Source organism: Notothenia coriiceps, unplaced genomic scaffold (genome assembly GCF_000735185.1).
Source record: "Notothenia coriiceps isolate Sejong01 unplaced genomic scaffold, NC01 NC01_scaffold00037250, whole genome shotgun sequence".
NCBI lineage: Eukaryota > Metazoa > Chordata > Actinopteri > Perciformes > Nototheniidae > Notothenia > Notothenia coriiceps.
This window is the reverse complement of record NW_011369951.1, coordinates 3,835-21,102: the sequence shown is the minus strand read 5'-3', so window position 1 is coordinate 21,102 and position 17,268 is coordinate 3,835. Positions and strand designations below refer to the sequence as shown.

General features: G+C 43.3%; 1 protein-coding gene across 1 annotated transcript; it reads right to left on the bottom strand.

Moving 5' to 3' along the window:
• Positions 1-5,046: 5,046 nt before the first annotated feature.
• Positions 5,047-15,516, bottom strand: LOC104967146 (collagen alpha-3(IV) chain-like). The gene is made up of 9 exons (XM_010796561.1): positions 15,161-15,516; positions 14,686-14,801; positions 14,504-14,591; positions 12,847-12,989; positions 11,066-11,278; positions 10,384-10,561; positions 8,908-9,022; positions 6,991-7,163; positions 5,047-6,021 (listed from the first exon to the last, which is right to left on the bottom strand). Exons 1-9 carry the CDS (start codon positions 15,514-15,516, stop codon positions 5,940-5,942), a joined length of 1,464 nt encoding a protein of 487 aa, XP_010794863.1. The 3' UTR covers positions 5,047-5,939.
• Positions 15,517-17,268: the final 1,752 nt, after the last annotated feature.

Below are 17,268 nucleotides of genomic sequence, written 5' to 3'. Positions count from 1 at the left end.
GTTGAATGAGTTTCAAATTTAAAATTCTCACTAATATGTTTTAAGCCATTCGTGCACTAAACATCATATCATTAAATGTTTAAGGAGTGAGGGGAAGTCCAAACCAGAGGGGATACTCTTCTTTTGCTAACACAGCACATTTTCTAAACAAGCAGGCACTATATTTCCTCTGCCATGCAGTGTTAGTGCATAACTGTAGTTATATGGTTGAAAATGGGTCATCAACTTCCTCAGTATAAATGCCTATTTTGCTTTTCGATACCATGCAGTGATTAGGCTGTGTAATGACAGTTTTTATGTTTGCTGTTCTAAGCACTGAGTGCCAGTTATGACATTCCCAGGAAAGTCACACAGGAAGTGCTTTGTTCACTGTTTGCAGAGGCATTAATATATGTTTGTTTGGCATAATTAAGAGAAGTATGGGTTGTTAGTATAAACAGGGATAGCCTCAATTAAAAAGATAAAGCGCTCTAGCTGCTTCAAAAGAAAATCCTAAAAGATGGAAGCAAATTATTGGAAAAGGATTCACCAACATACTGTATATAAGCACTGCGATCAGCATTAATATGTGTAGGGATGTCAATGTGGCTTTTTCCTGTGTACTGGTAGTAGGTTTCACTTCTGTAAATACATGTTTATGGTGAACCGTCACCTAACAAGAACTTATAATGCAATTATCAGGCAACTTTAACATGATTTATGGTAATTGAAACACCACTTAAACATCCCACAGCTGGTGTCGGTTTCACTGCAGCTCAATAAAAGCTGAGCCATCGGCATTATTGGTTTGTGATAATGTTACTGTTGGCAGCATGCTGGAGAATATTGATTAAAAACTGAGAAAACTTTTTTCCTATTCTAATCCATTGAAGCAGCGTCAGAGAACCAGTATTCATTCTTACATTATTTAAGACATTTCTTCACACACTATAAAACATCAACAGTAGGGTCAGACACTAAAAGGATGAGTACATTTAATACAAAATAAAATAAAATGGACCTTTTTATAGTGTTACATTTACAACATTGTATAACACAAATCATAAATAGCAGCAGAATCCTTTATAATACAAAGATTTGGTTTGTTTGGTATTTTTCCCGTAATTTTCCAAGGTGAGTGTTTGAGGAGCCAAATAAAAAGTGTCCTAATTAGTCTGATTAGTGAAAGTGGTAGAAACATCTGCAAGTTATCTTGCTGCTTACTGTTTAATGTCTTCAATTGAATATTACCAACCTGACTTCACTGCATCCCCTTTTGGGTGTTAGGGGGCTCACTATTGGAGATTTAATTTTTTTCAAGGAAAGCAAATAAATAACTCACATATTCAATCCCAGATTAGCAATTATTTTATAAACTTGATTATGCGTTAAAGACTGAAACATGATATCAGTCACAACATGAGAACAGACAGATGTATTCATTACATCTGAATGTACTTAAATCTATCACACTAAAGTAGGTTTTATATGAAGTTCTGGCACCAGAAAAACTGCAGGAAATGCAATTTATTAAGCAAAAAAATTCAAATTATATTGTCTTATGTTAAAAATATTTACAGTAAAATGTATGTTGTACGATGCATGCTGAGAAATGACAGAGAAAGGGACAGAGGAAGGACGTCCTTCCTGCCTTTGTATCCTGTGTTCTGCTGACAGGCAATTTTCAGGAGATGAGCTCCTCAGAAGGCAGATAGCTGAGCAGTCTCTTTTCCCCTCAGTCAGACCACTGGAATGATCTTTTTTCATAACCTCTTATCAAACATTTAATATCATCTGATTTTTGTTTAGACTTGCCGAACCCCAGACATAATAGCTGACATTGAAAATGTTATATTGTGCTTTATGCCTTTAAATAAATATATATATATATATATATTGTGTACATATTCACGTGACTTCTCAAGATTATGAGGTGGTCATCCTTTTTCTCATCAATGACGTGCCTCTTTGATCCAGCATCACTGTCTGATGACGTTGGGTTAAAATTATGAATTTCCTGTTCTGCTGAAAATGATTCATGTCTGTTTTGATCAGTGGCACACCCAACGCAGCCACACATCTGCATACAGGACGACATGTTGGATGTAAAACTTGATAGGTAAGGAAAGTCAGCACATGCACATTAGTTATTTTTATGATAGAATGCTGACAGAGACTATCAAATGGGAAGTGTCCTTTTCCTCAGTTTATTACAGGAAGGCCACAATCCAAACATCCAGCATTTAGGGCGTGAATGCTGGAACCGGCTGCCACCACAACCAGAACCTAAGATAGCCACTTATCTCCAGTCCATAATTGAGGTAGTCTTAGATTGTATCCTCTCTGTCCAACTCTGTTCTTTGAACTCCCAACTGCCTTCACTACTCTTGACCAGTTCACTCTAAAAATAACAACATAAAGCAGTAAGACAAGTGGCAATACGTCATCATATTCTGTCTCACAAGATGACAAAGTCAACAAAATGTGTGAATTACATTAAAGCGAGGCTGTTCCACAGTGTTTCCAATCCACACAGTTCCAACCTTCCTCCCCCCTAAATAACAGGAAGTCTTTTTAGTCAGGAGAAATATTGGCCAAGCACCTTACCTACCCTCTGGTTTCCTGAGAGAGCTGGGAGGAAACTGCCGAACATTGTAAAAGTGGTGACCTTAGCACATATTTGTGCCTCTCCAGCGGGCCGTGACCACATAGCCCCTCGACTACCCCAGCTCTGCCTGCAGATACAAGGAAAGAACCGGCACAGGGCGGCCCCCAGGTTGACTTTGGAGAGATCAGGGAAGAGTCCCAGTGTTTATTTAAGTCAGCAGAAAATACAAAATCACCATGCTGAATACTAAGGACTTAAAAATCAGTTTTATTCTCTCTAATGGATAAATATGAAGGATTTTTCACTGTTAAACTTCTGTGTTCATGAGTAATAATTCACATGATTATGATACATTAGCTAATTTGATCCTATTCCTAATGAGTCAATCTATATATTCACTATTGTTTTCATTTGTGTACACTGAGAAGTGTTTGGTTTTTGTCTTTTTTGTAATTTAAACACACTGCACTCCCTCCTTTTGAAGAACAAAGTACTGCAGACTCAGCAGAAGCCAGCAGATCACATGACAGATCATTATGTGCAACAGTTTAAAACTTCCTGTGCATTGTGCAAGGTTCGGTTTTACTATATGTATTTAAGAAAACAGTGTTGACTTGCCAGAGAAAGGTATCAGCGCGACTATTTATTTACGTAAATTCTTAAAGTCCTTATATTAGTGTGTTCCATAGCCCTGTACACAAACAGTGTGTGGTTGTCACTTGTCATGAACACACAGTACTACAAACTGCTGTTCTCTGTTCGATGTTGCCACCTTGTGGACAAAGGGCTGCACTTCAGAATCTGTGCCAGTTTTCATAACAACTTGGATCAGTGCAGTTACAGGGAGTGTGTGTACGCGGTTGGTTTTGATAGTTTCCCAATATCACATGTTGACCTAAATGTGCACTGAAAGTCCAGCCAAAACGGCTCCTTTAAATATTTGCTCTGCTTTCATACAAATCTGCCCGAATGATTGCATAATCCTGAAAACACAGAAAATAACAGATTGTCTCCAATGACTGCAAGCATTCTTAAAATGAAATGACCTTTGGCCTTTTGTTTAAACCGTGTGCCTACACGAAAAGGGACATCATTATATTTATATACATTATATAAACACATCTTTACACATGTGTACTGCCATGTATTGCAATGACTATGCTTCACTATTTGCAGTGCACATTTAAGACTAAGAAAGGAATATGAAGCATAGTTATTTGCCGTTGAATCACTCATTGAAATAGTAAAAGCATTAGAGCAATTTTTTTTTTCATTTATATCTTGTGAAATGTTTCAATAATTATCTCAAAAAATATGTAATGCTATGAGAAACCTTAAGATTTTCAGTCATATTGTTTTGCAGCTACTCCTGGTAATAGGGGAATGGTATTTTGAAATCACAGTAAACAAGAAACATAAACTTCAACATATAATTTCGCAATATTTAGTTATAGTCAGTTTTGTAGAGTTTGTATTCTTATGTTTTGTTGGTAAATTATGGTATGGTTTAATAAATCCTCTTAAGCCCCAAGCCTGTTTTTCAGGTTTCAGGCTCAAAAATGACATTCCCAGAACTAATGACTATATCTTCCCTTCTAAAAGGGTTAAATTCATAATCTTTTTTCTCAAAGTAATGATAAACCTGTGAGTTGGATGTAGAAAAGTCAGAATCAATATAGATGTTTTTTATTTTAAAGAAAATTCAGATTGAACATGGTAAAAAACTGTAAATGATAGTGTCCGTCCAAAAGATATTTTTGTACTAATAGTGAAAACTAACCTTGGATGATGGGTTAGTAGAATAAAAGCTTTAGGAATCCAAAGTACAACATATAATAAGTACCCTGTATCAAGATTGATGCAAAACAAGTGATATTTGACCTTTTTAGACAGATTTAGCAAAATAAACCTCTTCTGGGGCCATTTGGGTAGATTTTCCATATCTCTGGCCCCCCTTCTTCGATTTTGACATGTGACATCTCTTTCTAACTGTCAGAGCCAATGGAATCGAGGGGAACTCCCACATAGTCCTTATTTGGTCATGTGCGTGTGTTAGACTGCCGCATAACCAAGACCGGAAGCAGCAGCCACTCTGGTGGCTACCATAATCAGCTAAGTTNATACTGATATACACCTGAACATCAGCAGGAGAGGACTCTTTAAAGTAGAGACACTACATACTGATATACACCTGAACATCAGCAGGAGAGGACTCTTTAAAGTAGAGACACTACATACTGATATACACCTGAACATCAGCAGGAGAGGACTCTTTAAAGTAGAGACACTACATAATGATAACAACCTATACTATGTGTTGCTGTTTGCCAACTGTTTTTTGAATATGCTATTTGGGAATGTACTTCTGGAGTAGAGTAACACAGAGAGAATGCAGCAGATTAAAGGAAGCGCTCTATAAGGAACAGGATTCAAACACAAAGTCACTTCTGTAAAACAACATGTTTTATTGAAACTCAACAAGAATAATATTCACAAATGTTATCAGTGATCGTTAACAGTTACAGGAGAAGATTATGTACAACGAGGATTAGACAATGTCGGACTGTAAACACGTAATACTAATATTCCAGTTTATTAAAATGGTTTAACACAGATGAAGTTCCTGCAGATTTTTGTAATGGCAACCACAAGCCCCAGAATGCATTGCTGTGAGAATCATCCCAATAAAAGGCTCCACACTCAGTCGCCGCGCAGAAAATAGCAATGTGATTTTTATTTAATTATTGTTCTCATTCATTTCAAGTTTTCTAGGAGCTCCTTTCTTCTTCAGTGGTGTTTCAGCACTGCCCTCTCCTGGCTGCAGGAGGTACTGCAGCAGTATTATTGGTCATATTAATACCACTGGAAGAAGTATTCAGATACTGAACTGTCGTAAAAGTACCAAAAGATTACCGTTAAAATGCTCCAAGTGTAAGTTGCATGATGCGTCGTTTAATCAGCAAATTGGACTTAAAGTCTCAAAATTAAATTTTTCATCCTGAAATGTTATTAACATCAATGTTGCATTAAGTAGGATTTTACTGATGTAGACAAACACAGTCCTTATTCACGTTTAAGGACGTATCTTTTGTATTTACATGATTGTGTATGAATATCTTAATCCGCAAAGCAGCTGGTAACTGAAGCAGTGGGTTACAACATGTAATGGAGTAAAAGTAGAAATTAGCAACGTGGAAATACCTCAACATTTTATTTAATAAACGTACTTAGGTCCCACCCCTGTTTCTCTGTTGTGTGAATACTCATGAGTATTTATCAGGAGTACAGAGTCAGTAGTATTTACAGCAGTAGTATCTGTAGTTTCAGTAGTATCTGTAGTTTCAGTAGTTAGTTACAGTTGCTTCATGCAGACTCGGCAGCGGCTGATCAGATTTCCCGGAAACTCTCCGGTGTCGGTCTGAGGCTTCGGTTTACTGCGGGCAGAAACACACAATCAACACACAATCAGACGTATTGTGATGGTGCTGCTGCGTGTCTGGACACCAGTTTGTTACCATAACAATAATACAGGCTTCTTATCTCAATATGTTGACGACACTGTTGTGTATCCGACTATGGTAAACACACGTTAAGATGGCGTTGTTANGTTAAAGGTACCTGAACGTCTGGTTAAAGGTACCTGAACGTCTGGTTAAAGGAACCTGAACGTCTGGTTAAAGGAACCTGAAGGTCGCTTCAAAGGTACCTAACAGCTGGTTAAAGGTACCTGAATGTCTTGTTAAAGGTACCTGAATGTCTGGTTAAAGGAACCTGAAGGTCGCTTCAAAGGTACCTAACAGCTGGTTAAAGGTACCTGAACGTCTGGTTAAAGGTACCTGAACNTTGTGTGTGTACCTGAATGTCTTGTTAAAGGTACCCGAACGTCTGGTTAAAGGTACCCGAACGTCTGGTTAAAGGTACCCGAACGTCTGGTTAAAGGTACCCGAACGTCTCGTTAAAGGTACCTGAACGTCTCGTTAAAGGTACCTGAACGTCTGGTTAAAGGTACCTGAACGTCTGGTTAAAGGTACCTGAACGTCTGGTTAAAGGTACCTGAACGTCTGGTTAAAGGTACCTGAACGTCTGGTTAAAGGTACCTGAACGTCTGGTTAAAGGTACCTGAACGTCTGGTTAAAGGTACCTGAAGGTCGCTTCAAAGGTACCTAACAGCTGGTTAAAGGAACCTGAACGTCTGGTTAAAGGAACCTGAAGGTCGCTTCAAAGGTACCTAACAGCTGGTTAAAGGTACCTAACAGCTGGTTAAAGGAACCTGAACGTCTGGTTAAAGGAACCTGAACGTCTGGTTAAAGGTACCTGAACGTCTGGTTAAAGGCACCTGAACGTCTGGTTAAAGGTACCTGAACGTCTGGTTAAAAGGTACCTGAACGTCTCATTAGAGGTACCTGAACATGTCGTTGGGGTTGAGGGCGGCCAGCCAGTAGCTGTAGGAGTCGGTGTAGTAGTTGCAGGTTCCTCTGCCGTGGCACTCGATGAAGGGAATCTTCCGGAAGTTTTGCAAGCAGGATCCTGGAGAGGCCAGAGGCTGACCTGAACCCTCAGCCCCCACCCCCGTCTCCTGCAGAACAGTAACAGCAAGGGGCAAAGGTCAAAGGTTAACCCATTGTAGACTGAAAATCTCACTGGCCCCCGGCTTGAGCTTGAATCTCAGGATCCATGTATCTGTGATCCTCTCCAGAATGGAAGTAGTCATCACATACAGAGCATCAACTAGTTCCTGAACAGTGTCCTTCACATGCTGATATCCAAGAGAGGGAGTTACACAGTCACAAGATGGAGGAATAGAAAGCAGTATTCAATGTTTACTTCAGATTAGCTCCACGTCAGAAATGATCATGCTTGTCATATGTCTCTCTCCATAGAGGCTGAATCATCATGTTAATCACATAGCTATCATATGCCTCAAACAGTCCTGATGCTCTTCTAGGTAATCACACATCCTGTCATGTTCAGAGCTACAGTTGATACCTTTGTTATGATGTGGAACTCATGTTGGAGGAGGACATTCATTTTCCCAACATCGACCACATGGGTTCATCTTTTTACTAAAAACTACTAACGAGCTCAGTCCACAAGCCGCCCAGTTTATTCACTTTCCCACTCAGCATGTTTAACACTAGAACCGCCAACGGGTACATTTTACCCGCAGCTGTTTTTTGATTGTATGTAACTTTTGTTCAATAACATATTAAAGTCTCCCAGTCCGTGACTTTTCCTGAAAGTGTGTTATGTAGCACCCTCTGTTGTTAACAATTGTCAATATGACGTCAGATTGAAAAAAATGGCCAAAAAAAATGCCATTTATACCTATATCCGCCAGCGGGTAATATTTACCTCATAGAAAATGCAGCGTAAACATGACGTGTTGCTATAGCAACGCCTTTTGTCTACTGCGGTTCCTTATAGATAGAGAGATATATTGAGAGATGGATAGAGAGAGAGATAGACAGTTATAGATAGTGTAACATGACTGAGCTCACGTTGAGGACGTAATGCATGTGTGCAAATAACATTGTACCTTGAAAATCTATAGCGGGTAAATTTTACCCGTTGGCGGTTTTAGGTATACAGCGACCTCTGGCGGTTCTAGTGTTAAGAAAGGTCTGATGTAGCGACCCCAAAAAACGTCTTTACATATCATTTAGCTGATGCTTTTACCCAAAGCGACTTACAACAAGTGTCTGTTGATCGTGTGTATATAGGATATCAATGTTTTTATAAATATATTTGATATATATTTGTACTTCGTATCTCTCTGTCTGTACACACAAACTGAAAGATTGACAATAAAGTTGACTGAAAACCCATAAAGATTAAAATTCCGAACAACAAGGAAAGTGCAGATATTTTCACTTCAAGCGAGACCCTCCCATAGTAAGAGCTGGTGAATTAGTTACAAGGCCTAAATCAAGCCCCCCAGTTTATTCACGTCCCACTTCAATTCAAAGGTTTCCAACATTCAAAGGAAGTAGAAATGGCATGAAATTCTTCTGACCTGAGCTCCTCCAACAACGCAATATAATGAAATACACAAATACAAAATAAAAAGTAGTGCAAAAAGTCTATACTGTATACATGTCAATAAAATATGGGATATGTACAAGAACAGAATATGAAATTAAATAATGTAAATGAAGACAAATTGCGGTGATAACTATTTATATAAATTAGTATATTGCAAGATGACAACTCAGCATGATTAACGGAAAATCTGCCTTTACATCTGTCGCTGTCACATTTGAAGCATTGTCACCATATTTAGCTCTGGGACATCTCTCAGGGTTTCGTAAATGTGGTCTCACCATGACGAAGGAGTATCCGAGCCACAGGGGGTCCCATCCCGACGGACACTCTGGGATCTCGCTGGTCTGACTGTGGACGGAGATCACGTTGGCCCGGGCCTCGCACACCGAACACCTGCAACACAGAACCGGGGTTTTTTATTTAAAGGTGTCCTATAATTATATATATTTTTAGACATATATTATAGGTCTCATAAATATAAAAACATGTCTAGGAAGTGTTTTGCTCAAAATACCAAACAGATCATTCTAGCTTCATCCCCCTCTCTTTCAGCTGTCAGTAAAGAGATGATTCTGGGTCTAAAGCTTTATAAAAAAATAAAAATAAATAATAATTTCTCCCAGCAGAAACTCAGCTAACTGCTGCCGTGATGAAACTCCACATCATGTTCCAAACCACATCAAGGATTCTCTCTGAAACAGGATGGAGCTCAAACTCTCTCTCTCTCTCAGGTTTACCACAAGGTGACTTCCTTTTGATTTCCTGCTTCTTCACACACACTCTCTCCAGTACAGGTTAGCTCTGAGTGTTAGCATGCTAATGTGAACACAGACCATATTACTCCAGAACACGTCTCATTGTTTCTGACAGCAACGTTTCTGATTGGCCCGTGGGTTTAAAGCCCGCCCACATTTTAGTAATGTGGTCATGACGCAGCAAATCTGGATCATTTCCGTTGTTCCCCGTTTTTAGAGATGTGGGTACGGAGGAGAAGAGAGAGGGGTTTATTTCCTGACACTTTGTTAGTCTCCTGACACACCGGGGACACACCGGGGACACACCGTGGACACAGCGGGGACACATGGCGACACACCGTGGACACACGGCGACACACCGGGGACACACCGGGGACACACCAGGGACACACCGGACACACGGCGACACACCGGGGACACACCAGGGACACACCGGGGACACACGGCGACACACCGGGGACACACCAGGGACACACCGGGGACACATGGTGACACACCGGGGGCACACCGGGAACACACGGCGACACACCGGGGACACACCGGGGACACACCGTGGACACAGCGGGGACACGCGGCGACACACTGTGGACACACCGGGGACACACTGGGGACACATGGTGATGTAGAGAAGACATCAAAAAGTGACTTTTGCATGATTCACCTGAAACTGCTCCTAAACGTAGCTGCCTTAGCATCGCCTCATTTAATGTTGTTACTTGTCAGTTGACGCATTTAATGTNATGTGGGTACGGAGGAGAAGAGAGAGGGGTTTATTTCCTGACACTTTGTTAGTCTCCTGACACACCGGGGGAACACCGGGGACACATCGGGGACACACGGGGGACACACCAGGGACACACAGTGATGTAGAGAAGACATCATGAAGTGCATTTTGCATGATAGGAGACCTTTATGAGGTCCAATTACATCTAGAATACTTCCTTTAGTGTGTGTGTGTGTGTGTGTGTGTGTGTGTGTGTGTGTGTGTGTGTGTGTTACCGGCTGATGTAGTCCTTCAGAGAGTCCCCGGAGATCAGCGGCATGCTACCCGGCAGTGGTTTGTCGGTGGACAGCCAATAGGAGTAGTCGTTGCGGGAGGCGTAGCGGCAGGTGTTGTCGGTGTTGCAGAACAGGAAGGGCATGGTGGTGAAGCGAGGTAAACAACTACCTAATGTACCTGCAGAGAGAGAGAGAGAGAGAGAGAGAGAGAGAGAGAGAGAGAGAGAGAGAGAGAGAGAGGTTTGATTAGTCAACGACGTCTTTCTGTTTCGTACCGCCACTCCTCGGTCGATAAGGAATTTGATTCAACACTGATCTGACACACGGTCATTCCCATCGGTAGCAATATGTAGCTGCTTTTCTTTTGTAAAATACATTTTTGAAAGTTATGACTAAAAGTAAGGGTCCCGATCCGTACATGACTCCAAACCGTTCTTAAGAAAGAATCAAAACTCTGCGAAGAGTCTGTTTATTATTTCATAGAGCACTGACCGGTAAGGTGACCAACACAAAGTACTTACAATCTCTCAAAACTCAACATGAGTGCATCAGGATCCCTTTCTTAGTCCCACGGAGGGGACATTTACATTATTACAGCAGAAAAGAGCCACAGACAGCTGAATGTTAACTACAAAATATGAAAAGGTGCAGAGTGCAGTACTGCGGTAAATATTCGAAGTACCCAGGTCTTGTCCGTGCGCTCGGTTGTTTCCGTTGATGAACAGCAGCGAGTAGCCGCTGTACATCAGGGTGGATCCTGCAGGGCATTCTGGGATAAAGAGTTCCTGGCTGTGTCTGGTGAACAGGAAGCCGTCGTTCTCCGGAGCGTCCTGGCACGGGCCGGGGCGACCGGGAATACCTTTAGCACCGACCTGTCCTCGTTCACCCAAGGTCCCTGAAAACACAGAGTCTCTGTTTAGTCATTGTTAGAGACGTTAAGAAAGGTCTGATGTAGAGACCCAAAAACCGTCTTTACATATCACGACACTTCAGGTGGCTGACACTTTTATTTAGACTGACTTACAATAAAAACCCATAAAGATTAAAACTCTGAACAACAAGGAAAGTGCAGATATTTTCCCTTCAAGCAGATCATACCATAGTAAGAGCTGGTGAATCAGATGAAATGCCTAAATTAACTCAAAAAGGATGTTTTTTTAACTGTTAAATAAAGGAGGAAGTGGCATGCTGTGTTTTCTAAAGAAGAGAAACATCGGTTAGCAATAATGAACCTCATGAAGCCCCTTTTCTCCATATGAGCCAACTTCTGCAAATAAAACCAAAGCACAGACTCGTAAAGGATGTGGACCCTTTCCCCTTTTTTCATCCTTCATCCAAGTCTTAAGGTCTTCTAAGGACTTTGATACGCATATTGTGTTTCTGTGCATTTCTTACCTAACTCATAACATCTTTAGACAACAGCTGAATTTTAGGTTTATCCCGTTTCTGTGTTTCGTCAGCTTTTGTGAAATAAATATCTAAAGTTGTTGTTATTCGTACCAGCTCCGTGCCAAAACCCTGACACTTTCCAATGTTAGACGTGTGGTTCTTTTATATATATATTAAAGTATATTATATATTTATATTGAAGTTTTCTAATACAACACATTTTTCATTTCATTTCAAACCTTTATTTAACCAGATTGGTCCCATTGAGTAGTCCCAATTTGTACATACATAAAACGGTCAATCTAGGTGGCAGATACAGTGTACAATCAAATGAATAGGCATGTAAATAAACACAGGTGAGTATACAGATGATACAGGGATAACAATGTACAGAAATCTGAAAGAATATGACGTGGGCGACGACACTTTATAATCTTATTCCTGAACATTAACAACATTCTTTTTCAAAAAGTCCATGAAACTCCCCCAGATATTTCAAAAACCGCCAGCTTTCCTTAAGTAATGTATGTTCTAAACCAGTGTTTCTCAAACTGTTTCATACCAAGGACCACTTAACCAAGAAAAAAACACTGGCGGACCACGTAACTCCACAAATATAAAAAACACATTGTTTTTTTAGAACAGATTACAAATCGCCTGAAAATGGTACAAACAGGTGGCAACATGTGTGACGAAGGTGTTGCGCTGGGCTATATCATGCAATCCAAAGCTCACTCCATTGCGGAGATATTCCCGCGAGAGTGCGGAAAACTTTAATTAATTAATTTAAAATGTGAAATGTTACCAATATACTCACGGACCACTAGGGGGCGCTCACGGACCACCAGTGGTCCAGGGACCACACTTTGAGAAGCACTGTTCTAAACTAAAGCAACACATTCTGACAGATCCTTAATATATTTATTCATACTTGGTTTGTTCACATGTTTCCATTCTATAGCTTTTGCCCTCTTAGCTTGTAAAAGACACAAGTCTGGAAGTGCACGCTCACTCTTCTTAGAGACAAAGTCTTTTGGATAAATACCCAGGATGCACATCGTTGGTGGTTCTTACCTTTTGATCCAAGGAAGCCTCGATCCCCCTCTTCCCCTTTGACTCCAGGACGTCCGCCGTGTCCTGGCCTGCCCCCCCTCCCGACAAATCCTTTTACACCTGCAGCCACAAAACACAGATCTGTTTCCAAAACCGCCTGTACTCTGATCACACAACAGCACGCATGGTGTTCGTGCAAGGCAAGTGTATTCACAGAGCACCTTTCAACACAAGGCAATTCAAAGGGCTTTACAAAAGTTAAAGACATTAAGAGCATAAAACACATTAGAAACATTAAAGAGCAAAGATAATAGAACATGAATAAAAGTTACAGTGCCGTGTGAGATAATTTGTTCAATTAAAAGCAAAAAGCAAAGTCTTCAGCCTGGATGTAGAAGTAGTCAGAGTTGCAGCGGACCTGCAGGTTTCTGGGAGTTTGTTCCAGAGGTTTGGAAATATCCCGAACCAAATTCTCCATCCCTCTACCCCTAGCTTCCCATGCAAATTATAGTTCTTTCGACACTTTCCTAACCTCTTTAGAATTCCGCTCATCCTTTCCTCTTCGCGCCAGTGCTAATTGCTCTCCAGAACAGTGTTCTGTGTTTACTGTTCCCGACCATCTTTGACGCTGTAAAACCACTTTCGTTTTTCATTAATGCGAGTATTGGGATGAGTTTTTCAACCTGTTTTGAAGACTTCTGCTAAGGAATCTTTGCCTTCTTATGTGATCCAGGCGTAATCTTCCAGAGCTCACCTGGACCTCCAGGTGTCGCCTACGGGCCCCCGGGAGTGCGTTTGCCTGGGATCCCGTGGTAAGTGATTTGTCTACTATAATACTCGAGTCCCTCGGTGTGCCCTGGCACGTCGACGTACGGACAAAGTTGAACTGCCTGGATCACTGTCATGCATACGCATAGGCCTCGGCTAGTCGACTGCAAGGTACAGATCGATCATCAGTTTGATGGCGAGTGGTTCAAGTAGACGATGTCATCTCTCGCTTGCACTCTCAAACCTTTGAGACGTAGAGATACTGTAATTCCACATGTAGATTTTCTCTTCTCATGAGTATTAGGTTTCTATAGCATAATAGTACCATTTCAAGATATTGACGCTAGTGCTGAATAGCACTTTAGTATTTTTCTACATTTGATGATGTCTGTGTGCTATAGTCTGGTTTGGTAACCTGTAGTATATTACGAATGTGGTTTTATATATAGTGGATGTAGAGTGAGCAAGTATGCGGTCTCGTTTTATATAAAATATCCGTCTGCATCCTCAATCTCTGGCTTCTGTGTCGCTGCGATATGTTTATATATCCTGAACATCCTTACTCAGTCTTCTTACGTCTCTGTGCATGATGCATCATCTCTTCATACTCTGTAAGTCTCATCTGTCTTACTTCACTCTTCTCTTGATTCCTCTTGCCTATCTTTTTTGTGAGTTTTTTCCCACCATTTAGCTTCAAGTAGTTACTCACTGTTGTTACTCTTATTCACCATGGAATACAGTTGGGGGTATTGTTTGCTCTCTAGATATATGATGTGGCTGATGTGTAATCCTGTTTTCTACTATTCGTGGTGCACCCCTTGAGACAGTTCGTCTGATCCCTACATTGTATTCGCCTGGGTATTGGCATATGCGGACATACGATTGGTCTCAGCCTCGTGTAATAAGGTACCTTTCGATTCGATCATATGCCGTGCCCGCCTGACTCCTATCTCTCGGCATCATGGTGCCTGACACGTCTCGAGAGTTTGCCGGACGGACTGTCGGAATTCAGGCGCGGCATAAGGAGTAGATCACAGTGTTCTTTCTCGCGAAATTGGCCGGGTAGTTTGGTTCGTGCGCGGCTGCTCATACCGTAGACGACTTTGACCGCCCGGCAGAGACGCAGGCCGCGAGTGTGTGCCCCGCGCTGGATAAGAAGCTGGGTGTATCTCGCTCGCTTTCGTCGCCTTGCAGCTTCGCTCCCGTATCTATAGCACAACATACGGGGGACTGTCACGAGCTCCTGTACTGGGTAGTGGAATGAGATATCCTTGTTTGATAACAGGGGGACTGCGTTGCTTGTGGGGTCAGCGGATATCCTCCATACAGCAAGTGCTCGCGGCTTACTGTAGCAACGTGTTAATTGCCTATGTTTCTGACAGGCAAGTGTGAGAAGTAGAATATGAATCTATGCTGCTAACACTGGCTATCTGACTCTATTTGGGAGAGAGGCGCGCGCGAGGAGAAGAGCCTATTGCGTGGCCGCGTGTTGTGAAGTGGAGAGGTTCTCAATTGTGGATGTGTGGCTGACTTCGTGTGTGATCCCGGGCACGAGGCTCCACCCTACTTTCTCCTTTGTGTTGGTGAACAGTTTCGGCCTTTATTTGAAGCTTTTACTCTGGTTGTCTCTGATAGCGCCGCGAGGGGAGCGTCGCTCTCGCTGTTGTGCCGTGGCGCTACCTGCTGGTCCGATCTCCCCTCGCTGTGCGCACCCTCCTGCCTTTGCACCCCCCGACGCGCGGTTATCGACCGACACACGCTCGCGCCCTTCATCGGCCAGGGGTGCAGCATTGCCGCGGCCCCCGGCTCGCTGCGCGCTGTTTCGGACGTCGCCATGCCTTCATCGGCCCGTGTGTTGGCGCGCTCCGGGGACCTGCTGGCTCTTCCTCCGCCTCGCGGTTTCGGACGTCGCCCATGCCTCATCGGCCCTGTGGGTGGCGCGCTCCGGACCGTCTCGCCCTCGGGCAGTTTCGGTACGTCGCCATGCTTTCATCGGCCGTGGGGCGCGGTCCGGGACCCTGCTGGCCTTCCTTCGCCTCGCGGTTGGACGTCGGCCATGCCTTCATCGGCCCGGGGTGGGCGCGCTCCGCTGCCTGGCCTCTCCTTCTTTGCTGACGGCGGCTCTCGCGGGCGGCCCGTCTGGCCTCTCCCCTGTCCACGGTTCCGTCGTTGGGCACTGGCAGGGTCCTGCTCAGCTCCGGAGGGAACTCGGCGTCTCGTCGTTTTCCTCTTTCCTGAGGAGCTCCCACTGCTCGCGCGTCGCTTAGTGTGCCCTCGTTGCGGCGCGGGTGCGCGCCCCGCTGTCTGCTGAGAGTGTGACTAGTGCGGGTAAGTTCCATGTGATCGCTCGCGACGGCCTTTTACTTCTGTAGACTGGCGGTAGCGAGGACTTCATCGCCACGGGTGCCTGCTGCTGAGCTGGTACCTGGTGCCATCACGCCACGCACCCCGTCTCGGGTCGGGACGCCCTCGTCTATTGTGTGCTGGAAGGACCTCATGCCCACCTCTTCTGGCAGGTCGCCCCTTGTCGGTACGCAGGGCTTGTTTCCGGGCTCGAGCCGTCCATCCCCGTGGAGCTCGGGTGCCCCTCGCCTGTGGATGGCCCCTACCTTACTTCTGCGGTGCCCCCCTTCGACGTTGGCCACGTCTTATAGATTGGCTCCGGCCCTCACCTGCAACCTCACCCGCTGGATAGGCACGTTGAATGGTGCTCGTGCTCGCGCGGATACGCGTGGCGTTTTTATAGTGCCCGCTCAACTTGAGCTCCCTACCTTTAAGCTTAGCGGTGGTTACTGGTGAAGTCATGGTGACCGTGCTTTGTCCTTTACTAGCCACTTAGCCTCCTTTAGCTTTATGCTGGTGGTTCCGTGAAGTCTGTGATCCGTGCTGTGTTCCTTTATAGCCAAGCATGTCTCTTAGCTTACGGTAGGTGACTCGGGGGGAGAGCATGGTGTTGGTCGCAGGCTCGCTGTATTAACGCTTTCCTGAGTGATCCAAATCATCGCCATGGTCGTACTAACCGCTTCTGATATGTGTATTGATTCGTGTTCGACGGGATTCAATTATAGTGGAGTATAGTCTCTATCCTGCTGACCTAATAGGTGTATTCATATATGATGTCGTGCTCTCGTCTCTCGCCCCTCCATGGAATCTCTTTTTTTGCCCGGACTGTTCAATACCAGAGATCCACATGTCCCTTTACAGTTCAACTCAGGAATAAAAACACACGTATCCCTTGTCTAACAACACTCTTATCTATGCTGATCGGCTCCTCTTTACTCCCAATGTCTCTCGCCTCACACATTGACGGTACGGGGTGGCCGACATTCCGCTAATGCTGCTTAATACCTATGACCTTTCTGTGTAGGGCCAGAAGGGATCGTGGGCTGATGTTTGTAAACCCGCTGTCTAATGTGTAAACGGCTTAGATAAAGTACACTGAGAAAATAGTGGTGTGATTCATGACGGTACCACATACGATTCGAGCACCACAGTACTACGCCTATCTTTCGCAGTAGCTTATTCATAATAAAAAGTTGGATAATATAGAGGGAGAATATTGACTTATGTGTGATCCTTTGTTTGAGTTTATTCCTTCAGAGGTAGCATTTGCAACAGCTGATTGTGAGTGAAAATCATCTTCGATATATCCTTACTACTTGTTTATAGCTGTTC

Excerpts from the sequence above, each read along its gene's own strand:
- LOC104967146 (XM_010796561.1), bottom strand. The coding sequence starts at position 15,516 with ATGAGGCATGGGCGACGTCCGAAACCGCGAGGCGGAGGAAGAGCCAGC. Across the intron at positions 14,592-14,685 it reads GGCGGTCAAAGTCGTCTACG|TCCGTCCGGCAAACTCTCGA; the intron begins GTATGAGCAGCC and ends GAATTCCGACAG. Across the intron at positions 9,023-10,383 it reads CTGAAGGACTACATCAGCCG|GTGTTCGGTGTGCGAGGCCC; the intron begins GTAACACACACA and ends TCTGTGTTGCAG.